General features: G+C 42.7%; 2 protein-coding genes across 3 annotated transcripts; both read right to left on the reverse strand.

The window, feature by feature from the left end:
• Positions 1-85: 85 nt before the first annotated feature.
• LOC117448276 (B-cell receptor-associated protein 29-like) lies at positions 86-3,056 on the reverse strand. 2 transcript variants are annotated; one of them, XM_034085490.2, is made up of 8 exons: positions 2,948-3,056; positions 2,330-2,434; positions 1,979-2,079; positions 1,715-1,862; positions 1,466-1,601; positions 1,101-1,197; positions 777-877; positions 86-659 (listed from the first exon to the last, which is right to left on the reverse strand). In XM_034085490.2, the coding sequence occupies exons 2-8, from the start codon at positions 2,419-2,421 to the stop codon at positions 627-629; spliced, it is 708 nt and encodes a 235-aa protein (XP_033941381.1). In that variant the 5' UTR covers positions 2,422-2,434; positions 2,948-3,056; the 3' UTR covers positions 86-626. The 2 variants fall into 2 exon arrangements, with proteins under 2 accessions (XP_033941381.1, XP_033941382.1); XM_034085491.2 differs by lacking the exon at positions 2,948-3,056 and adding an exon at positions 2,623-2,757.
• Positions 3,057-18,752: 15,696 nt separating this feature from the next.
• LOC117447635 (G-protein coupled receptor 22-like) lies at positions 18,753-24,682 on the reverse strand. The gene is made up of 3 exons (XM_034084418.2): positions 24,274-24,682; positions 22,102-23,200; positions 18,753-21,165 (listed from the first exon to the last, which is right to left on the reverse strand). Exon 3 carries the CDS (start codon positions 21,159-21,161, stop codon positions 19,848-19,850), a length of 1,314 nt encoding a protein of 437 aa, XP_033940309.1. The 5' UTR covers positions 21,162-21,165; positions 22,102-23,200; positions 24,274-24,682; the 3' UTR covers positions 18,753-19,847.
• Between the last annotated feature and the right edge of the window lie 246 nt (positions 24,683-24,928).

The following is a 24,928-nucleotide window of genomic DNA, read 5'->3' on the forward strand; positions in this document are numbered from 1 at the left end:
GTTGGTGTCAAGGTGGTACTAGCCTCTTTAAAAAAAGAAACAAGTAATGTCATATTTGATCTCGGCATGACAAGACGCATGACAATTGTTGCAGGTTGTATGTGTTTATTTGTGTGTCATATACAGGACCAAATTGTCAACAAATTACAAAATGTCAAGAGAAGCCAGAAAGGAATCTTTATTTTAAATGTAATTAGTATATTAAAGGTATTATGACTTGAAGATAGATCTACCATTCCAACATGCTCAGTAATATTCAAAGGCACTTTATTCAAAACATTTGAACCTCTTTTAAAACAAGTTGAGTGCTCTCCTCCCTTTACACATTTCAGAATGCATAGCAATTCATAAACCGGTTCACGATCTCTCTGCAGTGACACAAAGTTAAGCATAATAGCATAATATATTTCTTGGATGTTAACTGTTTCAGTCATAATCCAACGTTAGCATGGGTCCCTGAGACACCATTTAAACTAATTTGTACACTTCTAATTCTTAGTTACATTCAAAGCCACAACAACATATTTAACACTCTGCATATAACACACAGTTTTAATGTGATGAGAAGAAAAGGTATCCCTGTACAGAGGAGAAACCTGACAACAATAGTCTCTGTGTTCATGTGGTTACAGATCCTTTTTATCTCCACTCTTGACATTCTGTGGATCAAGCAGAGGATTAAAAACAGAATGTTTCCAGTATTACGGGGGTTAATATACAGTTAGCTTTTTTATCTACATGCACACATGAAGTAGAGCTGTGTGTGACTTTTTTACCTGGAGTTGACTGTGTTCAGTCAACAGTCGGTCATACTCTTGTGCCAGACCTTTAGCCTGCCTCTTCATGGCCTCCACTTCAGCATAAGATTTACGCACAGCTACACACACAAACAGCACGACATCTATGAAATGCTCTGTATATCTCCAATGCCCCTAGAATGGGCTTCTTTTATAATACTACAGCTTATGTAAGATCAGTGATGGTCCATGATCTGTGAATGTTTAAATTAGTGTGCATAATCCTTACTATGAGAACAGTTATTTGGTTTTGAAAAGTATCACTCATGATCATACTATATAAAAGAGGTGATGCTTACTTACCTTCCTCAGAAGTCTTCACTTGATCTGCCAGCTTCTCACTGTCCAGCTTCAGTACCTGGTTTTTTGCTGACATGGCTTTTTCCTCATTTAGGAGAGCCTGAGAAAACAAATAATTATCTTTAATTACCAACAGAAGGCCACAGAGCTCCAAATTACAAATCACAGAAATAGTTCTCTATGAAAAATACTGTATGAATTAATGCCTACACATTTTAAAAGGTGGACATGAGTCAATAATGCACCTTTAGGTTACATTGAAGGTACCCTGCAATAGATATTACACATTTCTGGAATAGAATGAAAGTAACACACTTTAAAACTATAACAAGTTTTAGTTCTGTCTTCAGACTCAGATTAATTCTCACTTGCTTAAGCTTCAGGTTGTCATCCTGATGCTGCTTTGCTACTTTGACAGCACTGTCCATCTGTGCCTGAAGACCTGCACTGTTGTCCACGGTGACAGCAACCTGGTTCAGCAAGGTGACAGTCCTGCGCATGATACTGTGATGAAGGACAGAAAAAAAAGGCAGGGCAAGACAGGATATCAGAAAGAGAAGTGGACAAGAGGTCCCAAACACATTCTGTTAATAAATGTTTAAGATAATGACACTAACAGCCAGAGGAAGAGAGAGAAGCCAGATATGTAGAGGTTCCTCTGCGCTCTGAACAGCTTCATGTGGACGTTGTCGAACAAATTTGGATTCATCTTGACATCGTGCATGGGCTCAGCACCTGAGTACTTATGCACCTCCCGGACAGCGTCTGAGTGGGCAGGGGGACAGAAGCATGAGGATGCTGGCTCTGCTGGACTGACAACATGCTGTCAGTCCACTCAGTGTCATTCACTGTCTGTCACTAAGTCACAGCAAGGCGCTTACCAAGGAAAAGAACAATAAGAACCATGATCATGGTAAAAAAGCATTTGTTCCAATACGGAGTTAACCAGTTCCATATTCTCCAGCTGAAAACAGAACGCCATCTGCAAAATAAGTAAAAAGGACATGTGAGTGAAACATAATAGATCTTCCCAGAAAGGACATGCATGCACTCTGCTGGTGGTTTGTGTGTAGTGTCTATTTCATGTTTGTTATTTGACAATCAACTCTTGCAAAGGGCTCTTTTGTATTGCCTTATTTATTCAGACAATCATCCTCTGCACCGAAAGCTAGGCATGAGTTGCTGAATGAACTTTTGATTTATATTTTGGGTTTTTCTTTGTTTTGAAGTACCTGCGTGCTGATATGAAGGGTATACACAAGATGAGGTTCAATGCTATCTCTGCATAGAGGAAGAAAGCCACGGCCGTCCACTGGAGCGTCATTGTGACTGATTTCCTGAGGAGATTAATTCAATCTATTTATAGAATGACTATACTGTACCTGGACTGTAATATACAACTATAACTTTGAGAGATATCATACTATTCTCCATTCAATAATAACAAGTACATTAATAATAATAACACAGTTTTTACTTTACTCTACATTTCATTTAGCTGAAGCTTTTATCCAAAGTGACTTACAGTAAGTGCTGTCCACCATGAAGAAACAAGCTCAACAAGTAAGAATCCTGCCGGTATATTAGCCTTCAAAACGCCATACTAATGTGGCTAAGTGCCACTGCTCGGGCTTCATAGGCCAAACATTTCCCCAAACAAGTGCCGTGGAAGTCCATACACACACACAATGTTTCCAGGCCTACAATATAAAACAGGCAATCTGGGGCAGGCATTCAGTCCATTTGCTATTTATAGGCTTTTACTTTGAAATATATTCTAGCTCCTTATTTTTGTTTAAAAGCAAAGGAGGTCAATCTATTCAAAGCAATAAACAGAGTAGTTGGCTTACCAGACCAAGTTGCACGCTCAGAAGAATGGGAAAGTGAAGACACGCATGCGCTGACACACGTTCACAACAGCTGCTGGTGAGCATCTGAGGGGCTGCAGATCTAAATAAATCTCTGCTGGCTGAGTTCACATCATTTGTCAGCCCCTTTGAGTTTGTTAAAAATTACAAGCTGACCTACCAACCTAACTGCAAGATTTATTTTCATTCTACAGAAAGTGCAAGGTTTTTTCTTTTTTTCTTCTTTGTGTGTGAACATCTTTTCTGATTGCTTCTCACATTTCATGTCATGGTACAAAAATAGCCATGTGACGAAAGGACACTCAGTCAATTTATTTTATAATAATTAAGCCTTGTTGTTTATTAATTATCCTAAAGCATTTTAAACAAGCATACTGTACTTAGTATTTTCAATATCTATGGAAATTATAACTATTTAGGCCACTTTCTACAGAGAAAACCAAACAATGGTCCACAAGGGGGCGATGTTATCTAATTACTTAATATTGCTTTTGCACAGGGGACAGGAAGTCGTGTACTATTGCAATGAATTCAATCCAAGTATTCCCTTTGCCAAGGAGATATACAGACAGCCGACAGTGTGGAGAAAGGGTTTAGTTTACACACCAGCTGAATATAAATAGGTAGATAAAGACTCATTTCAAAAGCTCATTCAATACAAATCGACTTGAAAGGATTCCTCTTTTTGTGTATTTCTGCACCCTTTAAAAAGGAACACAAACAGCTTTTGACTTGCTCATCTAGCTGAAACACATATAAATTGCATGGGTGTGTTGCTCATCAACAACTGAGACTGAGGGAAATTCTGGAGCACAGCTCTCTTCTTTTGAATAATGAGTTTTCTTTTCACCAAATTCAGCTCCAATGACTATTCAGTGTATTTCCCCCCACTCCACTGCATTCGGCTTGCAGAGTGTATTCACAGGCTTCCTATGTGGAAGAGACTGATAGCTGCTATCCTCTTTGACTGCATGTCTCAGGAGTGCTGAGGAGCAACATGTTTACAGCTGCACCCAGTGATAGCTTTTTGAGAGTGGCCAAATAACTGTAGCAGAACTGAATGTGCTTTGATTGCTCTCCTCTCCTCACCATTACAGAGGTCGCAGCTCAGGAGACTGAAGAGTCACTACAGCAAAATGCCTGCAATAAGCAGATGGCCAGGCATACAGTGATGGTGTGCTTGGTGGATAGTTTTAACCTGAGAACTCCATCCATTTGATGTATTGTCAGTTCAGATCAAACCACTGTCTGCTTTGTGATCTCAGGACATTTTACCACGTGCTAAAATATAACCCCTATAAATTATAATGTGGGTTACATGGGGTCTGCACACTGCTGTTTGTGCCCAGAAAAAGCCTCCACAAAAAAGTGTCCATCAACTTTTGTCATATCAAAGATCCTCACCCTGTCTCTGAGGGGTAGCACAGATTCCAACCCTGCAGGATACATTCAATTCAACAGCTTTTATCCTGAATCTCATCATTCCAGTCACTTTGCAAACTTGCGACCATAGCTAAAGGTTGGACAGTAAATCGACTTCTAAATTGAGAGCTTTGCCTTCAGGCTCAGGTGCTTTTGTTGTCGCTATAATGGCCCGGCATCCAACACCTTTATGCAATTTGGCAACCCTTTTTGCCTGTCCCTGCTTGAATGCTAAACACAGACACACACGGGTTAGGACCATCATGTACTCCTTATTGGTCACAAATGTTGCCAAGGGTGGACTACCTGCTGGGTCATTATGAGCAAACAAGTTTCAAAAAGACTTCCTATTTTGTTCACTTACTAAAACTACTGACAAAAGTTCCTCAATCGTGCACTCTCCCGCCTACACTTCAGACAAAGTCAGTTTTGTCTCACCTTTACGGAAAATGCTTGAGCACAGTGTCCCCTCATGAGACATCTGGTACATACATGACCACCTAGAGCTTTTTTGCTTCTGCAATTGCAGAGTTTGAAGTTGTTTTCTGGCTTGTTGGTACCTGAACACTCAGCTGGAGGCTTGTGAGTAAGACTTGGAAAGAGAACAAACATACTGCACAAAAAGCTACATTCAAGTACACTGCTCACACAGAGGGAGAAGAGATAATGAAACCATACACAGAGAAGGAGAGTCAGACAAGGACATAATTCACACACAGGGAGAACAATGAAGAGGTGAGAGTGAGTCTACTGGAGGAAGAAGATTCAAATCATAAATGTCTGGATGATCCCAAATATCCGGAATGAGGCAACAAAACCAAAGAGGGATTGGTTTAACCATAGACCATAGAGTTTATAACATTTTCGACATTTGCCCTTATTTTTTTATTTCATTTTCTCTTAGCCTATTGTTTTTTTGCCAGCACCATTACGGCAAAGTAAAGGCATTGGTTGTGAAAAACTTGGCAATAAATCAAATTCTGAATCTGAATTCTGACTAATGGACTAATTCTGACTAATACATTGGTGATGTAGCTGACTTTATATTTAGTCTTTAGGAAGAGTCAGAGGATTTTATTTCTTTGACTGGCCTCTTTGCCTGAAGCACATGTCAATCAATCAATCAATCAATGTTTATTTATATAGCCCAATATCACAAATGTTACATTTGTCTCAGTGGTCTTCACAGTGTGTACAGAATATCAGTATGACAATACGACACCCTCTGTCCTTAGACCCTCACATCGTACAAGGAAAAACTTCCAAAGAAAACCCAGTTTAAAGGGAAAAATGGGAGAAACCTCAGGGAGAGCAACAGAGGAGGGATCCCTCTCCCAGGACGGACAGACGTGCAATAGATGCCGTGTGTAAATTGAAAAGATAATACATTTGCAACATAGGTAGTCCAAATGTTTGGAAATGCATGTGTGTATAATAGGAAGATGAATCCACGAGGATATCCATCCAGGACCTATGATCCAGGACCACAGCCACGACTCAAGATCCAGCGCTCGCGATCCAGGACCGCAGGATCATCCATGACTCCGGATCCCGGCGTATATAGACACCAAAAAGAAAGAAATTTGGGGAAGCTGGGTTAATCGGAACATGAGTGTACACGGGTATAGACAGAGAGAAGGAAGAAGTAAGATGTCCCCCGACAAACTAAGCCTATATCAGCAAAACTAGGGGCTGAATCTAATCAGCCCTAACTATAAGCTTTATCAAAAAGGAAGGTCTTAAGCGCACTCTTAAAAATGGATAGGGTGTCTGCCGCCCGAACACAAACTGGAAGCTGATTCCACAAATGTGGAGCTTGATAAGAAAAGGCTCTGGCTCCCATTGTACTTTTAGAGATTCTAGGAACATGTACAGGGGTCTAACTCAACTAACAGCCACAGAAACACTTAAACTGATTTCTTCATGATACAAGAGTTAAAAAGCAGCTGTGGCCTTAATCTACACAAGCACTGTAATTCCCTTTATTGACTATTGGTGGCGCATTTGTAGAAGTGCACACCAGGTGTGTGAAGATATCAGGTGAAGTTGGACTGATACAGCCACCAAGCTTTGTTGGGCTGGATCCTCATGCATGCTGCAGCCAAATCGTAAGCTTTGGATTCTAGAACTTCTCTTCAACAGAATACCTGTGCTGCATCGGCTCTGGAAGAACTGAGATCCCAAAACACAAGGGTTATCAGGATCAAGGACGCACCCATGCAGGTGAGTGTTTTTTTTTAGCTAGCTGTTTGGCTAACTGTAGTTCTCATTCATAACACTCCATTCGATGTCTCACTATGGGATGCGCCTCATCGCGGAGCAAACAGAAGCATCAATCTCATTACGCCAATCCTGATTGGCTGGTGATCTTGACGTCAACGTCAGGGGAAATCACCCCCTATAAGTAGCCTGCGCCACGACGCATGCGTCATTCAAACACCTCTTCTCGCTTCAGAGCACATCTCTAATGGTAGCCAGGCTAGCTTAACAGTCCACAGACTGAACCAAAAGCTAATTTCGGTCGACAGGCGTTAGCCGGCTACCCTATTCTGCCTCGCAGAAGAGTATAGTACTAACACACCAGTTAGTATTATAATCAACCTCGCCATTCTTCCTCTGGAATTAAGGTAAGGTTTTGATTCTCAAGCTAGCAACACACCCGTTGCCAGCTTGTGTTTTTTCCCTCACTGCCGACACCACGGTAGCGAGGACGTTTTTTATTTTCTCTTCTCACGGAGGAGAAAAGGATTAAAAGAATATTACCACACCAGGTAATATTCTTTGAGGAAAAAGACCCACACTGTCCTTTTTTTCTCCGGATTAAAGACAGATTGGTAACACCTTTTTTCTCGATGTACCTGTTAAGAGCGGGTCCTCTCCACGCCTCGCGGCGAACGAGATGGACGCCTCTCTCCCTCACACCAGAGGAGTCAGGAACTCGGAGGCTCGGCTCTGCGGCTGCGGGTTGAAAGTGTCAGGCACAGACTCACACCAGATCTGTTCGTCCTGCCTCGGGCTGGAACACGCCCAGGAGGCCATTGACAACCCCGGCTCGTGCGGGCATTGTGCCCGCTTCACTATGAAGAGCCTCCGCCGAAGGTTAGCACAACAAGCTAGCCTGTCGGGACAGGACCCCCTCATGTCCACTGGTTTGCCGGCTGGCAATAAAGACACGGGGGCGTCCACCGCAGAGATGGAGCCCCTCACTGGGTCGGTCTGGGGCTCATCGACAGCGGCAACCGCAGAACCGGAATCCCGCGCCATATCAGGCCGAGACCCGGTGGCGGCAAGAGATGCGGGAACGGGGCCCCACGCTTTACCAAGCTGGGGCTACCGGCTGGACCTCACCATGGTTTCACCCGCGGAAGATGTCCTAGAGTTAGACTACATGGAGGATGAAGAGGATACCTCTGAGTTCCTCCTGTCTGACTCGGATGAACAGTCCTCTGCCCAAGCTGCCTCGAACTCTGCTCGGTTTAAAACACTGAAGACGCAGAGGTCGCAGCCCACCCCGAGTCCCCAGCCCAGGCTGGAGACAAGGGCAAGTTGGCTGAGAAAATCTCCGGTTCCGGCTGCAGCTCAGGCTCAGCCAACCCAGAATTTCGGCCAGCAGTCGAGGAAGAAGAAGCGAGCGGCGTGACAGCCCCTCCTTCTCCCCTCCGTGAATGTGTTCCCGCCGCCTCGAGAGATGCCTAAACACCATCCTCAAGTCCGCACAAACACATGTCACACGTTGGTTGATTCCTCTGTCATAAAACATTTGCCGCTAACGCATCCAGGCTTCAGGCCGAGGGCGCAGCTCAAAAAAAAATGAAAAGGAAATCAATAAAACCAATAAGCAGCCCACCAATTTTCTCCCCTTTTGAGAGCAGCTACGGCATCTCTCAAAAGGCGGATTATTGACGGGTCTGTGAAGGCACCACCGCCATGCGCAGTGCCGGCTGGAGCTGTAAAGGCACCACCGTCACACGCATGCGCAGTGTCGGCTGGAGCCGAAAGCGTGACATCTCAGCTGGCTCTAAGGAGCATACAGCAGGAGATACTCACGACACCCAAGCTGCCTCGAACTCTGCTCGGTTTAAAACACCGAAGACGCAGAGGTCGCAGCCCATCCAGAGTCCCCAGCCCAGGCTGGAGACAAGGGCAAGTTGGCCGAGAAAATCTCCGGTTCCGGCTGCAGCTCAGGCTCAGCCAACTCAGAATTTCGGCCAGCAGTCGAGGAAGAAGAAGCGAGCGGCCTGACAGCCCCTCCTTCTCCCCTCTGTGACAGAGCTGGAAGTTCTTTCCCCGGCTCTAAACGTGTCCCCGCTGCCTCGAGAGATGCCTCAACGTCATCCTCAAGTCCGCATAAAACACATGTCACATCTTTGTTGTTTAAATAAACCATTTTCCGCTGACGCATCCAGGCTTCGGCCAAGGGCGCAGCTCAAGAAAATGAAAAGAAAAACAATAAACAGTCCGTTAACTATAAATCCCCTTCTGAGAGCAGCTACGGCCTCTCTCAAAAGGTGGATAATAAACGGGTCTATGAAGGCACCACCGCCACGCGCATGCGCAGTGCCGGCTGGGGTCGTGAAGGCTCCACCGTCACGCGCATGCACAGTGCCGGCTAGAGCTGTAAAGAACAGCACGCCAATTCTTCCCCTTTGAGAGCAGCTACGGCATCTCTCAAGAGGCGGATTATTGACAGGTCCGTGAAGCCACCGCCACGCACATGCGCAGTGCCGGCTGGGGTCGTGAAGGCTCCACCGTCTCGCGCATGCGCAGTGCCGGCTAGAGCTGTAAGGGCACCACCGGCACGCGCAGGCGCAGTGCCGACTGGAGCCGTAAACGTGACATCTCAGCTGGCTCTAAGGAGCATACAGCAGGAGATACTCACGATGTCTGCCTGGGCTTCTCAAAACAGTTATACTCAGTGGCGACTGGTCATTAGGGGCAGGTGGGGCACAGCCCCACCTAGTGTCAGCAGAAAGTATTAAAAATAATTATTACAAAAAAATGCAAAAAAAATAAATATATATATAAAATATATTTTAAGATCATGTTTAATCATCTGATTCGTCTGTATATTGCTGTTTTAGTCTGTGTTCTTCTAATTAGTGTCTACAGTGTCACACTGCTCAATAGGCACACACTGTCAGTGTGTGCCTATTGAGCTGTTTAGAGCCATGTGGGACAAAACCCGATCCTGCCCCTCCCTCTCCCTGTTTAAGTCAATGGTGACTGTAAAAACTACACTGCGCATGCTCAGAGTATTTTCCTATTTAATGTGTGTGGCAAAAAAATAATGACCAGAGGGGCAAAGAGCTGCCATCCCCACCATACGTCATCTCACATCATTCAGAGCTGATTGGCTGTAAGTACGTGTGCCGCGAAAAGTGTGGTGTGTGAAGAGGAGACGAGAGAGCTGCAGTGAGGCGTCCTAAAACCCGGAAGTAAACTGGGCATGGCTTCCCTCCACAAAAAAGCAACGAGATTTCTCCATAGGATTTTAGAAAATAGCTCAAAATAAGATCTGTAGGAAACGTAGCTGTTAGATAAATTCACGTTTTGTTCAGCCGGTTAATATCCACATGTCTATTGTCTACCCTACTTTTATCATTTTCGAATCATAAATCTATTGATTAGATTAGATTTATGATAGACTTTTGAAACTACAAGAAGATAAGGAGGACTTTTACAAAAAAGTAATAGAGATGTTTGTCCAGAGGGATAGGCAAATGGACTTCATCTTCAAGTCAAGGTAGCCTAAGACTGCAATTGTATTGAAAATGGGATCTTACTAAGAGAGAACAATTCAATATTTAAATGATAAAATTACATGTTTTGGGTATCCTTCTGTTGAACTGTCTGTTTAAAATTAATTGACGCATCAGACAAAAAAAGCTTTTGAAAATAATATTATATTTTGATTTAGGTCAAAATATAATATTTGTAAACCTGAAGAGTCAGGTCAGGTGCCTCACCAGCCATGAACCTCACTGCAGAAGCTTATATTTAGACATCTGAGTTTTTTGTGCCCCACCACTTTTGTACATATAGAAACGCCACTGGTTATACTTTATCTGTTTTCACCAACCCAGAGAGAGTCAACCCATATTCTGGAGAGAGAGGTTCTCTCTCTCCTAGAAAGAAGGGTTTTATCTATAATGCCCGCCGAGCAGAGTCATATTACGCAGACAAATGTCCTCGTAAAGCACCCGCTCAACACGGGCCTCATAATAAAACTAAACCCCGCGCACCACGGCGTGCGGAGAGTTTTGGTTATTATGTAATACGTAGTGGCACTACACCCGACTTTTCTAGTGCGGGACGCGCCTACGGGTGCTGTCCTTTCACAGAAGGTGGTCACCACGGACGCAGGTCAGACAGGCTGATATTATGGTATTTACGAAGGTCGCCCGGTGAGAGGTCCCTAGAGCAGAGACCTCCAGCGGGCACACGTAAACTACCCGGAGATTTTAGCGGTGTTCCCCACCCTAAAACGCTTCCTGCCTTCTCTCAGAGGACACCATGTCCTCGTGAGGACAGACAACACGATATTGTGTATGAACCGCCAGGGGAGGTTGCGTTGTCTCCAGTCACACACACTGGCACACAAACTTATCCCTTGGAGCGGCAGATGTCTCCTCTCTCTGAGAACGACACAGGTACCGGGAGTTATGCACCTCGGGACAGAACTACTGTCCAGAGGTGCACCACTCTATGCAGACTGGACTCCACATCCAAGGATCGGGAGTCCGCTGTGGGTGCGTTACGGCGGAGCCGCGTTAAGTCTGTTCGCAAAAGGAGAAAATGCTCAATGACAGCTGTTCTCTTTAATGCACGATTTAAACGCACTGTTAGGCGGGGACACACTCGTACACGATTGACCTCCGGGTCCTCTGTGCGTGTTCCCACCCCTGGCTCTGTTACCCCCAACTCTGGCCAGAGTGAAGGAGCAACGCCACACACTTACTCTGATGTTTCCGCCCATTCCGTAATGTACGGGCTGGCGGAGATATATCAGCTGTTGTGCGGGCAGCCATGGCAGCCCCCACCACGCAGGGACAGATTGTCTCAGGCGGGGGGGGCGATCCTTTACCCACGCCCAGAGCACGGGGCACTATGGGCCTGACCCGTGAGTGGTACAATCTGAATACAGTGGGACTCCCTCAGAAGGTGATAAACACTATTCAGAGTGCGAGAGCTTTCTCCACCAGGTCTCTTTAAGTGGAGGGTGTTTGAGGAGTGGTGCCTTCAAGAAGGACACATCTCTTTTCAATGTCCTGTCGGGGTGATTTTATCATTTCTACAGGACTTGATCGATAAACACAGAGCTTTCTCCACGATCAAGGTGTACCTGGCTGCTATTGCTGCATGCCATGTGGGCTTTGAGGGTAAGACGACTAGCCAACATCCTTTGGTTTGCCGTTTTATGAAGGGAACTCGCAGGCTCCTCCCTGTCTCCAGGTCGCTGGTGCCCTTATGGGACCTGGCAGTGGTTTTAAATGGGCTCAAAATGACCCCATTTGAACCCCTGGAAGGAGCTGACATGAAACATCTGTCACTCAAGACAGTGCTGTTACTGGCCCTGGCATCCGCCAAGCGGGTCAGCGATATCCATGCACTGTCTGTACATCCCTCATGCACTCAGTTCGCCCCAGGGAAAACGAGAGTGTTGTTGAAACCCAACCCTGCCTTTACACCAAGGGTGGTTGGTTCGTGTACCCCAATTGACATTGAGGCATTTCCTCCGCAGCTGGTTTCCTCCGGGGAGCAGCAGCAGGATCTGTTGTGTCCAGTCCGGGCTTTACACACATATATGGACAGATCAAAAGAGCTTCGTCTTAATGACCAACTCTTCGTGTCCTGGGCTAAACCTCACAAGGGTAAGCCTGTTACTAAGCAACGGCTCTCCCACTGGATCGTGGAGGCGATTGCTTTGGCCTATACGAGTCAGAATCTGCAAGCACCTTCGGGTCTGCGGGCTCACTCGACTCGGGGCCTGGCTACATCCTGGGCTTTGTTCAAGGGTGTTTCCATCCAGGATATCTGTGCGGCGGCAAGCTGGTCTTCGCCGCTCACTTTTGTCCGCTTTTACAGGCCAGACGTCTCCGCTCCAAGCGTGGCCCGAGCAATGCTGGGCACCTTGTTGAGTCGGGACTCCACCTGTTAAATTCTGGTTGATCGGTGATCTTCGAGATAAGCTCGTCTGGCAATATGGGAGCTACAATATCCCATAGTGAGACATCGAACGGAGTGTTATGAATGAGAACTATAGGTTACTTACGTAACCCCAGTCCTCAGAGTAACATGAAGTGAGATGTCTCACCAGACGGCCCTCCTTGCTATGGTGAAGCGAGAAGAGGTGCTTATTTTGAATGACGCATGCGTCGTGGCGCAGGCTACTTATAGGGGGTTAGCAAACCTCTTAGCCCTCTCTCTGAGCTACTGGGTTTCATTTAGGGACCATCAATAAATTACTGTTCGATGTTTTTTTTCCCAAATGAGTCCACACTATGCAGAAATATGTAATGGGTCTGATGTGGCACACATTTATTGATTGCTGACCTGTCATGAGTTTATTTAAGGAAAACATTTAAATGGAGCATTTGCTGTTTTGTTCAATAGCTTCCATGTTCTGTAACACAGTGACTACAGGCTACCAGATAATATTACTACACTGGACAAAAAAACATTGTGTTTTTGTTTTAATGGTTCAGTTTGATATAAAGTTACCTTTTTTTTTTATTCTTGATCTTTTTAATAGCTTCCATGTCATGTGACATAAAGGGTGCAAAACAATGCAGAACTGTATTATTATCTGGGTTTCTCTTGGGGACCATCAATAAATTACCGTTTGACACAAAATCATGGTTTATTTTAAATACCCCTGTGATAAATTGCCCATATAAGTGCATATTATGCTAAAAAATGATCATGTGTCTAATGTGGGACATCCTTATTGACTACTTATGTGTCATGAAATATTTATAGGAAGATCATTTCAGTTTTTTTTTATAGCTTCCATGTGAAGTGGCTTAATGAGTGCAAATCAATGCAGCACTATATTATTACTTGGATGAGGGGTAACTCCCCCTTTTTTATTGGATTTTATTCCTTCTATTTTATTTGAATATTTTATTAAAATATTTCATGTCATATGACCCAGTGACTCCAAATCTATTCCAGATATTATTAATACACTGGACAAATAAGACACACCCCCTTTTTATATTGGAATTTAGGGCTTCTTTTATTTTATGACTTGACTTGGACTTGTTATTTATAATATCCTTTTTAACTATAAATAAACCATATCACTCACAATGACAACATTGCATACTGTATTTTTGTTTAAACAACACACTTAATGTACTGTGTCAGCAGTTAAACAGTAAATGAACAGTTTTAACCGCTGTTGCAACCCCATATTGAGCTACAGCTGAAGATTTCTAGAACAGACCACAGGCAAATGTTACAATTTTTTCTTTTTGTATATTTGTATACAAATGTGGAGGATGTAAGTGATTCTGTGTCCAAACTATTAAGCAGCCCACTAACTGTGGGTGTTGCAGTTTAAACAATGCCTCTCTTTGGATTGTGAAACACAGATTTTGTTTTTTGAATAATGAAATAATGCCAGATAATAATTTCACAGTATATCTTTTACTCGCTATTGACTGTTTCCCAGCAACGCTATTTCAAGATGCGCATACAGATATGGGGAAACAAAGTTTCACAGAAATACTGTGAGAGGAGTTGAGGGGGAGTTCTTGTTAAAATGATGGGTGGTAAGTAACTGTTCGGTATCGAAAAGATGAACACATTTCATTACAGAGTGCATGATTATATGAATATAGGGATATGGTCAGATCCCTGAGAATAGCTTTTTCCCAGAACATGTTAACAAAAAAACTTCTGGTTTAAGGTAAAGCAGCACACTGTTTCTAAATGTTTTGGCCACTAGCAGTAGTTTTAACCAGGCTTTATGGAGAACTAAGAATAGAGTATGAATCATTAAACCTATTGGCATTAATGCAGGAGTGTTAACATTGAAATGTTTTACAGCAATATTCAGAAATGTGTCATCATTCCGATCATGAACAAAACAGTGGCCCAAATAATAGTAACAGTATTTCTCCAAAATGATCCCACAAACTGGTCAATTCTTTACTGGATCTATACCAAGTTTCCTCTTTTTAGCTTGAATGTTAAGTATGCAGGACAGGTTGGTGTTCCCCCCCCCCCCTCTTTTGGTGGCCTGTTTAAATGTTAAAGTCTTTTAACATTTTGTCTTATCTTAATTCAAATCTACACCCTGTTGTGCTGTGGCAGTGAGTTTTGTTGTGGTGGTCCCATTCATATATTTCCATGTGTGGATAAGAGTGGCGGTATAATCAGCAGACAGGAGTCATCACTATGGGGAGAGCTGGAGGGCAGCAATCTCCTCTCTGCTGCCTCCCCTCTCAGACACAGTGGTTGACACTCTGTCACTGCCTGATAAAACAATTCGACTCACACATAGCTGCCTGCACATGCTGTATGGGCTGGAGTTAACACACATTGCTGAATAGATGCAGGCTCACACACACTGACTGGCAGGTGCGCACCGTCACACAGGGACCAGACATGCAGCCACCTGATGTCTTTTTGTCCTTCATATTTTGGCTTTAGTGTAATAAGAATCATTTAGTCAGTCCCTTTGTCTGAGCAACATTTTCTAAAGGATAATTGCACAATATAATCACACATTCTTTTCAACAAATGTAAAAATTATTCCACCCTAAACATCTTTATGAAAAACCAAGATTCTTTTTAAATTACAATAATCCAGGTTGTCTACTTGTCATGCATGGAAAGTTGATTTTCTCTGTTTATCCCCAAAGGATTATTTTGTTTTCAATTGTAAACTGGATAATAGAGAAGAGCACTTTGTGTCATTAAACGTCTGCTATCAACTGATAAGAACAGATATCTACACGGCATTGATTTAAAGGCAGTCTGGTGTGCCATTTCTCTCCAATACCACACAATGATGCCATTAAGGTCAAAGCAGATAGAGGTCATACTCCATTTGGCTGCCATTTGATTCCTGGTTTCTACCTGAGAAAGACATTTTCCTGTACAGAGATTATATCAGAGTCGTACATCTTCCAGCTCGGTAAAGTGTCCTTTCATCTCTCTTAATGTGGCTTGGTGAGAGTAATATTTGGAAAATGACCACAAGCAACAATTTGTCAAGCTGTGCTGGCTGGTGTGCTCAATTCACTTTCTTCTTCTCCACGATAGCAGAATTACAGTTGAGTGTTCGCTGACCTAATGCAATAGAGGCTCCATATGGACCCAGTAATATGATTTCCGAGGCTTTTATTCTGTGTCTGTGGCTGGATAGAGAGGAGCCCTGAAGAGATGGCATCTGAATTGGGGACGGCTGCCTGAGAGAGGCTGCCATTGAGCGAGAGAGGAGGGGACGTAATGTATGTGATGGGGAGGGCAGCAAGTGGCAGACCTGATGTGCAGTATAGGGGGGAAAAGAAGCACACATCAGCTTCATTATTATAATCAGGTTTGCAGTGAATCCTTAGTGAACCTCTGCTGTTGAGTATGGTAGTATATTGACCTATTTTCTTCTCTGTAGGTCACCTCGGGTTAGAGATGTAGTGGTGGGCTGCTAGCCTATCCAATATGCTAACCAGCAATGCTGACCTTGACATGGTGGCTGTTCGTAAATCTGTCTCTTAAATAAAATGGTCCCATGGGGGTCGAAATGAAACATATACTGCATACAGTCAATATAGTAGCAATCATAACAATAAGGGGAGCTCATACTGCCACAGTAAACACTAATGCTAGTATGAATACTTGCCCCTTAGAATATTAGATTATTTGAATTTTTAAAAAGGACAAAGAAGACATAAGATTAGCCTGACTGTATATTTGTCCTGTTTTCTGTAAGTTATCAGTCACATGGTAAACAGGGCATGGTCATGCACGCCACATTGATTTTAAGCTTCATTAACCTATATTTTACAAAATTGTAAGCCCTTAATAAACACATGTATTTGATAAGCATGGGTATGTCCAGGCTATGTTGCTTTTCATTTGTGGTCAATAATTGCTTAATGAAGCATTACAATTTAAATTACATTTTAGCATGATCATTAGATTGAGACGAAATTGAGGTCACCGATTATTTCCTACTTCAATATTTTAGAATATAGCCCAAATATCTGGATAGTGTTTTGGTTTATATCAAGTATTAGAGATTAATATTTCAAATGAATACTGCAGCTTTTTGACAGATATATCTATCTATTTTAAGTACAAGTGCATCCACTCTCATTTTCATTTTGTGTTATTTGTGGCACAAGATCTACAGACTTGTTGTTTCTTTCATCAATGACTGATCCAGTGCCTTTTTATAGGTTGGACCAAGGTTAGGAACATCATCTGACTGTGCCAGAGCCGAATCAAAACAAATATAGCAACAAGCGTAGATAAAAAAAAAAAGGTGTGGCTATCGAGCTTGTAAATTAAACGGACGAAAAAAGCTCTTTAATGACACCGTGTCATCCATTGAAGGTGTGACCCATTCTCCACTTGAGTGTTTATCATGGTCAAGTAGTCTTTTCTAATCTTGAGTCTCATTGATTCTATGAAGTACTCACACAGCTGCAGCTGAAAATGACTTCAAGAGAATGGATACATCCGTCTCAGTGATAAGTGAGTGCCAAGTAAAATACCCCCTTCCAAGCAGAAAATGAAAACTTGAAACCGACTAAATAATAGTGTTCACAAAATGGCAGTTCAGTCGGAACAATCGGTTGTCCTTCAAAGGCCTTTTTTGACACCTCAGGATAAAAACAAATTGTGACCTCAAAGTCTAGTTAGTGTAAATAGTATTGGTCTTTGAGAGGTAATTTTAGAAGGTAATCAATACAAATGATTTTTGTCAGTAGCACTGATGGAGTCTGGAAAAGTACTTGTTATTCGAGCAGTGGTCTAAATTATGTATTCAGGACTGGAACATAGCGGGGTAGTATTGTATCACTGTTAGTTTGCTAACAGAAATAAATCGATTTCTGTATTTATATAACTCCTGTAAAGTTATATAGAGTACATATATATACGGTATGGTATGTTTGTAAAATGTATCCTTTGGCTCAATGTTTCATCTTTCAGGATGTTTTTCTCTCCCCTGTCTGCTTGCTGTCTGTTGGCTGTGATGATCCCATCTCCACTCTCAATCACAGACATGCCCTCGAGGTAGCGTGACATCCACACTGCCTGTTTACAGCAGGGTCATAAAGAACCTTGCCTGCATCCATATTCCCATATCAGCCCTCTCTGTTGTGCTACAAACCACACTCGGTGGCTGCTCAATCTAATTGAGGTTGTGTTATCGCTCTGGTAGCCAACAGCCCTGTGCTCTCAGGATCTAAAGGGCTCTTCAATGTTCTACTCTACCTGACACGGCAAAGGCCTAATACGCTTGTTACAGAGATATACCGTGGAGTACAGTGTGCTTATACATTTGTATGCATGCATGCATTATATACAGTATATATCCTGATCTTAAAAGAATGTAAACCTTGACCCAGGGATTGAAATGAAGTGAGCTGCTATGCTAATTCATAATGTATCTTTGCATATAGATATGGTATTAGAGACTAAATGTAATATGCTGACAGCTCTTTTAGTTTTTCTTTCTTGTACTGTAGATTATCAATACTGAAATTATTTTGCAACTAGGGCTACTCAATTAATCGTATTTGTATCGCAATTACGATTTTGGCTTTCAACGAATAAAAAAAGATTGAAATAAAACGATTTATTTGTATTTTTGTAATTATTTTTTGTGTTGGTTTTTCAGTTGATTTATTCTTAAAGTTCAGGGTATTCAACTCTTCAAAACATACTGTTCCATTTTTGTTTTTCAATAAATGGATGTTTTCAAAGTAAATGGATAATCGTTTTTAATAATCGTCATACTGATATTTTGGACAAACTGTGAAGTCCACTGAGACAAATGTAACATTTGTGATATTGGGCTATATAAATAAACATTGATTGATTGATTGAATAATCGTGATATCAATTATTGACCCAAATCATTGAGATTATGATGTTTGCCATAATCGAGCAGCCCTATTCGCAACCATATGAAATAATTATTCTTATTTATATAGAGCAAACTTAGTTCATAGACAAGTTCAGCTAAAAATACAAGGCTGTCTGAATTATTATCTATCAGCAGCGGCCACCTGGGAAATACAATTTCACTGTCTTATTCCTTGATAAACAAAGGACACACACTATTAGTAGACAAACACAGGAAGGGAAGAAGAACTTCATTATCTGTTATTATGGATTGTAAACAGAATCTTTTATTAGGCTTTAGGATTTTTGCAGTAGTTTTTTATTGCAGTTATGGATTTGCTTATTTGGAGAGTATTGTCGTTAGGCTAGTGTTATTAAAACAGACAATTTGATAATACAACCATTTTCAAAATGTTCCTTCAGTTTGATTAAATAACTTCTTTGTGAAAACATAACATCTGAGAAATCTATTCACTTTGAGAATTATAACAATATTTGTTATTATTTATTCATTCTGTTCTATATGTGCTCTTACTGTCACAGTCCCTGTCCCACCATAAAGTAATGCTCAATGCATCAAACCAAAATAAGGCAACTGTAGATTTTCCATTTGGCTCAAAGACATGACTGTTAAAGGGAAACAGACTTGGCTTTGATTACATCTGGTTTATTTCAAACCAGGTGAAGAGAACCATGGTCTTCTGTTGTGTCTGTGGAATGCAAGTGTTCTTCTTTAACTCTAAAAGAGTGATTGTGAACGATACCCCTGCAGCTTTTCAGCTATAGCAACACAACATACATTACTTATGACTTTCTTTCCATTCCTGTGTCTCCATGTTTGACCCGTCTGCCTTCCCTCAGAGGGCTCAAAGGCAATAAGGTCAGTGGTCAGTGGGGATTGCAGGTCTGGTGTCGGAGCAAGTGGCACGGTGATGGATCTGAGTAATCTCACGGTTGTCACAGAATCACAAAACACTTTACTTGGTGGAGAGGAGAATACGAAACCTTTTGCTGCGTTAGGTGAGTGAACACAAGATTTATTATAAATATACATAAACATAATAATTCCTAATGCTCTCTCTATTTATATACCTTGTTTACCCTATGCTGTACATGTATTATGTATATACACAATGCACTGTATGTTGCTACCATTACAAAAAGCCATGCAATATCTACAGTACAGTATATGGTGTATCTATGAAACCTACTTTCAATAAATAGTAATAAATTATCCACCTCTTGTTTTTGTACATTCTATTGCACATATTATTTACATTACTGCTTTGGGTTAACATTTTCCCTTTTTCATCATGACCTGATGTCAGTTGTAGCTGCATTTGATGAATGTATACCCTAAAGATAAGGAAGTCCTTCACTCCACATCCTCAGAAGACAGACATTTCTGTCGGGCATCTTTGTCCTCAAATGTCACCTTTTTGTTTCTCTTTGGGTCGATCCAGGAGTTGTGGATAATGGCATTATTAGGAGTGGGATCTGCCTCAATGATTGACACCACTCGCTTCTTCATCTTGCTTTTCAAGACTTTCTGGAACTTTTGCCTAGTGAAGGCATACAATAAAGGGTGAAAGATAGTGGTCCCATAAGCCATGACCAGGAAGCCAAGTCTTAACTTGACCATTAGGTCACTGGGGCCCACACTCAGGATGACTGTGTTGAGCACTGTGATGGGTGTCCAGCACAGCAGGAAGGTCGACACAATCAGGAGGGACATCCTGAAAACCCTCTTTTGGCGCGCTCTCCTTTCTCTGTGGCGCTTGACAGCCCTTCGCAAGGCGATGATGAGAGAGACGGATGTACGCATACCCAGTGTGGGCATGCGGCTGCCACTGCTCTGTGATGCATCTGTGGCATCCTGCTGTGGTGTCATGGCTGTCATGGATGGATTTTTCCTGCGAGCCTTCTTCTTCTGTGAAGCGTGGAAACGCGTGCCAATGCGAATGTTGAGAGCCTGCAGGATCTTTGAGTAGGTGATGAGCATGACAACGACAGTAAGGAAGAAAATAGGAATCTGAGCCAGCAGGTGGTAATACAGGCCAAGTTCTGTGTAGTACTGGTTAGTGTGGACCACATTCTCCACCACTGTCTGGTTCAGATCAGCTTGGCCCTGGGCGAAGAAACCCACCTCAATAAATGGTACCAGGAAACTAATGAAGGATAACACCCATATGCCAGCCAGCAGGGTCAGGGCACGGCCCATTGTCAGCACCCGGTTGGCTGGTTTGACTGAAATGTCGTAGCGATCAAGGGTGATAGCCAGCACGTTAGCAGCAGTGGCGACGCTAGCGAAGGAGACGCAGGCTTCATGGAAGCAGCAGACGAGTGCAGTGTCTCCCTCCAGGGAGAGCAGCACAACCACAATGGTGAGAGGGATGCAGCACACACAGATGAGCACATCCAACACATGAAGGTTCATAGTGACGATGTTACTGACAGAACTAATGAGGTTTGACTTCATACAGTAAAGGGCAAGCACAGTGAGGTTAGAGCTCAGGCCCAGGAGGATCTCCAACATGAGGAAGCCAGTCAGGGAGACCTGGAAACTAACAGGATAGGGATACGGACCGGGAGTTGCCGGACTCATGGTGCGGCTGATGGGCTCGGTGTTGTCGGTGACCGTGACGTTGCTCATGGTGGCTTCTTGTTCACAGCAGGGAAGGATATGCATTATCCTGTGTGTAGGGAGAAGAAAGGAAGATAAGTTATAAAGGGGGGAAAGTAAAAGGAGAATCTTTGAAGTGTGTTGTGGCATCTCTGGAAAGTTGTGATTAACACACCTGAGAAATCTTGTCAGATGTAATGGTGCCAGTTATCAAATGATTAGAAAGCCTTTTGTGATTTAAATGAGGAATGCTGAGAGCAGAGCTTTAATAGTAATGGAACTTTTTTTCTGCCATACCCTGCTGATTAGATTTCCTCACTACGCACATGGGTCGACTAGTAACTATCGTACCGTAATCAGCTTCTTCTTCTTTTATCACCATCCTTGATCAGATGGTTTTATCCACAGTGCTTCATAACAGAAACACTTTGGAACAAATTAAAGTCTAATCACCTCTTAGCCGTAAAGGCTTAGCAGAGTACTGTATGTTGAAGTGGCTAGTTGTGGCATAGTGTTCTTTAGGGCTCTTCTGAACTGAACATTAACACTGACATTGTTTTAATATATTAACCTTTACTGTAAATATACTAAATGTAGACCAGATGTTCTGAAGGCAATGATGGAGAAGGATTATATAAACCCTATTTCGATGGGATTAATTTTATAGGGATGAGATGAGTAAAATGAGTGCTATGGTCTTACATAAGAAACTTGACATTTCTGGCAGAAACTTAGTCAAATTATGATTACTACGTCACCAGCAGGCTTCCAACTCTCAGAGATGTCTCTCCAGACAGGACTTCAATATTTCATGTAATAACGTGTGCACCAAAATAACAGTTGGTATTTATAATTAATAATTGGTTCTGGATAAAAAAACTAAAAAACATGCACTTCAAAATAAATGGAATTCAAACAACCTACACCAATGAAATAAATTCAATCTGAATAGAGGTCTACTCTAGATGACATGGAGAAAAACAAAATTGTTTATTTTAATATTTACCCTTGCCTCCAGCACTATCTGAGTATCAGGGCTGTGTAATCAGGCCATAGAGTCCATGTTGCATCCACAGAGACGAGCATCGCATCCAAACATAGCCAGTGGAAGTGTTTCCGCTCTAGCAGAGCCCCAAAGCAAGGCTTTTCCCTTCACTGCTAGTCCCTCCCCGAGAGACTGACAGCCAGAAAAACACCTGTCCGTCGCGCCAAAGAATATCTAAGAGCTGCAAGCTTTTTCTTCCCGACCTCAATGGTAAGAAAGCTAAGGAATCAGTCAAATACAGGCAGTGGATTTCAGAGAATAATTTATACGCTAGTGTCCTCTGCAGATTTGTTCTGTCCTCTGGTACGTTTGCTTTGGTGTTGGTGTGAGCTCTGATAGATGAGTGGAACAGGGATAAGATGTCGGAGCCACCTCCTGTTTATAATCATGATATTCCCAGGCAGGAGAAAAAAAGCCAACCAAGAAAACTAAGGAATACAGACCCCTCAGCAGGGCTGGAATGCACTGCTCATAGTATTATGATCCAAATCCTTGCCTTTTGCTTTTTTTTGTCCTCAGTGAAAATATATTATGAAGCTCTGTAAACACAGAACAAGAGTAACATCCATTAGGTCGTACTCCAAGAGGCAGAGTTCGTCAGTTGCACATGTAGTGTTCTCTGTGTAAACATTATAATGTCCGGTCAGCATCCAGGCCGAGGTCCCCCCCTCGGAGCACTAATGGAAAAGATCTTCGTTTTCCATGTTTGTCATTGTCTCTGTACGCATGGCTCCAGCTGCCACTGACTTCTTAATCCAGCAAAGGTCCCCAGTTTGCCCCTCGACATGCTGATCCCTAAATCACTGGAGACGGCGTGAGTGGAGCAGATTATTAGAGAGCATGCGAGACCAATCACCATGACATGTGTTTTTATACGTGCATGGGATAGGGGTTGAATCAGCAATTCGCGGGGAAGGTCATCCTCATGAGATGGGAGTGAGTTAATCGGATGAAAAGCCTGTATAGATTTGCAAGAAGATCCCAGATAAGAGTTGGACTTATCAGGCGCTGCGTACAACACTGCCTGTCCTTCAATGCCACATATTTCTCTCACAGTGACCTAAAGAGAAAAGATAAAGTGGATGATAGAGAGGGAGATGGAAAGAGAGCAAGTAGGAGAGGGAAGAGTGGGGGATGCGTTAGTGAAAATAAACATATCCTGAGCAGAGAGGCGACGAGGAAAGTCTCATTAGCATAGCAACTGATGTCTTATCATGTTCCTGTGCATCGCTTGATTCACTTTACATCTTTGTAATTTCATTAACATAACGGAAGCACTAATAAAGGGCTGGCACAATAGCAACTGATATACAAGCCTCTTGATTTGAGATAACATATCAACTGTAGTAATATCTTTCTATGCTTGTTGTTTTTAAATGATTAGAGGAAATTGCTTAATGATAATTATTGAATGTCACTTCAAAACCCTCAGTGGTGCTTAAATGGTCCTACAATTGTCTTGATAGGCCAGACCCGCTAAGGACTTTAGTGCAATGTGATTCCACGGGGAACTTGTCATAAGGACATCGATGCCCCCCCTTGTATCACAATATGTGATCCGTGTTATTCTCTTCAGAGGAGCAGGTCGGTCATTCTCCAAGGTTGTTTCAGTGAGGGATGCCATACTTCACTGTGCTGCCACAATGTCAGCAGAAATGATCAATGACACCACGCTACAGTAACAGACAGGTTATGATACACCAGGCGTGTGTTGAAGAGCCAAGTGCACAATTGCATATTAAGTTTGTTATCAGCCTGACACTTTGGAATATAGTACATGTGTTTAGCTGTAAGATACACACAGATGCTATCACAGTATGTAAAGCATCCTAATGCATAAACGAAAATGCATTTTAGAGTTTGATGTTTTCAGTAACAGCTACTTGGATTTACAAGATTAAGAGCAAATATATATTATTAGTAACAAATACGTTACTCAACCGTTTCTAAAAAAAAAAGTCAGCATTACATTATGAATGACAGTATATAGGAACCGCTAGTTTCCAATCACATGTGTTGGTTGTGGTGGAGATGTTTGGCATTGAGTTTTGTTAGCTGTCACATTCTACTCGGATTAGTGCTGTAAATCAAACCAATAAGTAGAGTGCCCCATCAAAACACAGCGGAGCTCACCATGCAGGGTAAACACAGATGCCTTGGAGTTGGTCCCTACACCACGCTGTCCCCTCTCAGTGCAGCTCTGCAACAATCCAGGTTGCCCGATTATCTTCTGCTCATTCCAGCAGTAATCCAACCATTTGGATTGAATATTGACGAGCATACAAATGACAGATGTTGTTTCCCACCGGAGTCCCACACAGAAACAGCAAAAAGTCCATAGAGATTAGTCCGGACAGGAATGTTGTATTCTTCTTTTTCTCCTTTTCTCCTTGTTAATTCTTATCCATCCATATGGGCAGGTTTGTGAATACTCATCACAACAACTCTCTGTTGCGCTGCCTCTCTTCCTAACTGTCTGGATAGGAGTGCAAACCATCCCACTCCTGGTATCTCTCTATCTCCCGCTCTGCTCTCTCCTCTCTCTCCCTCTCTCTCTCTCTCTTACTGCGGAGGTTTGCAGTGCTCCCCCAGTCCTGATTGGTCTTCTGTAATAGGCTTAACCCTTTACTCTCCGGCGAGGGGAGGTATTTCCTATTGTTCTGACTCTATCCTCTCTTCCCTGACAGTGACTGTGTGACAACCCAGTTGTGACTGTAGTGATTTGCAAAAAAAAAGAAGCTTCTACTACGATTTTGCACGGGAGCTTTAGATGTCACTGCGCTTAGCA

This window comes from Pseudochaenichthys georgianus, chromosome 6, assembly GCF_902827115.2.
Source record: "Pseudochaenichthys georgianus chromosome 6, fPseGeo1.2, whole genome shotgun sequence".
Lineage (NCBI taxonomy): Eukaryota > Metazoa > Chordata > Actinopteri > Perciformes > Channichthyidae > Pseudochaenichthys > Pseudochaenichthys georgianus.

Bases quoted from the DNA above. Each gene is read 5' to 3' on its own strand.
- LOC117448276 (XM_034085490.2), bottom strand. From the start codon at position 2,421: ATGACGCTCCAGTGGACGGCCGTGGCTTTCTTCCTCTATGCAGAGATA. The intron at 1,602-1,714 runs GTTAGTGTCATT...CCTTCATCACAG, and splicing joins TTCTCTCTCTTCCTCTGGCT to TATCATGCGCAGGACTGTCA. The intron at 660-776 runs GTAAAAAAGTCA...CTTGATCCACAG, and splicing joins CTGAACACAGTCAACTCCAG to AATGTCAAGAGTGGAGATAA.
- LOC117447635 (XM_034084418.2), bottom strand. From the start codon at position 21,161: ATGCATATCCTTCCCTGCTGTGAACAAGAAGCCACCATGAGCAACGTC.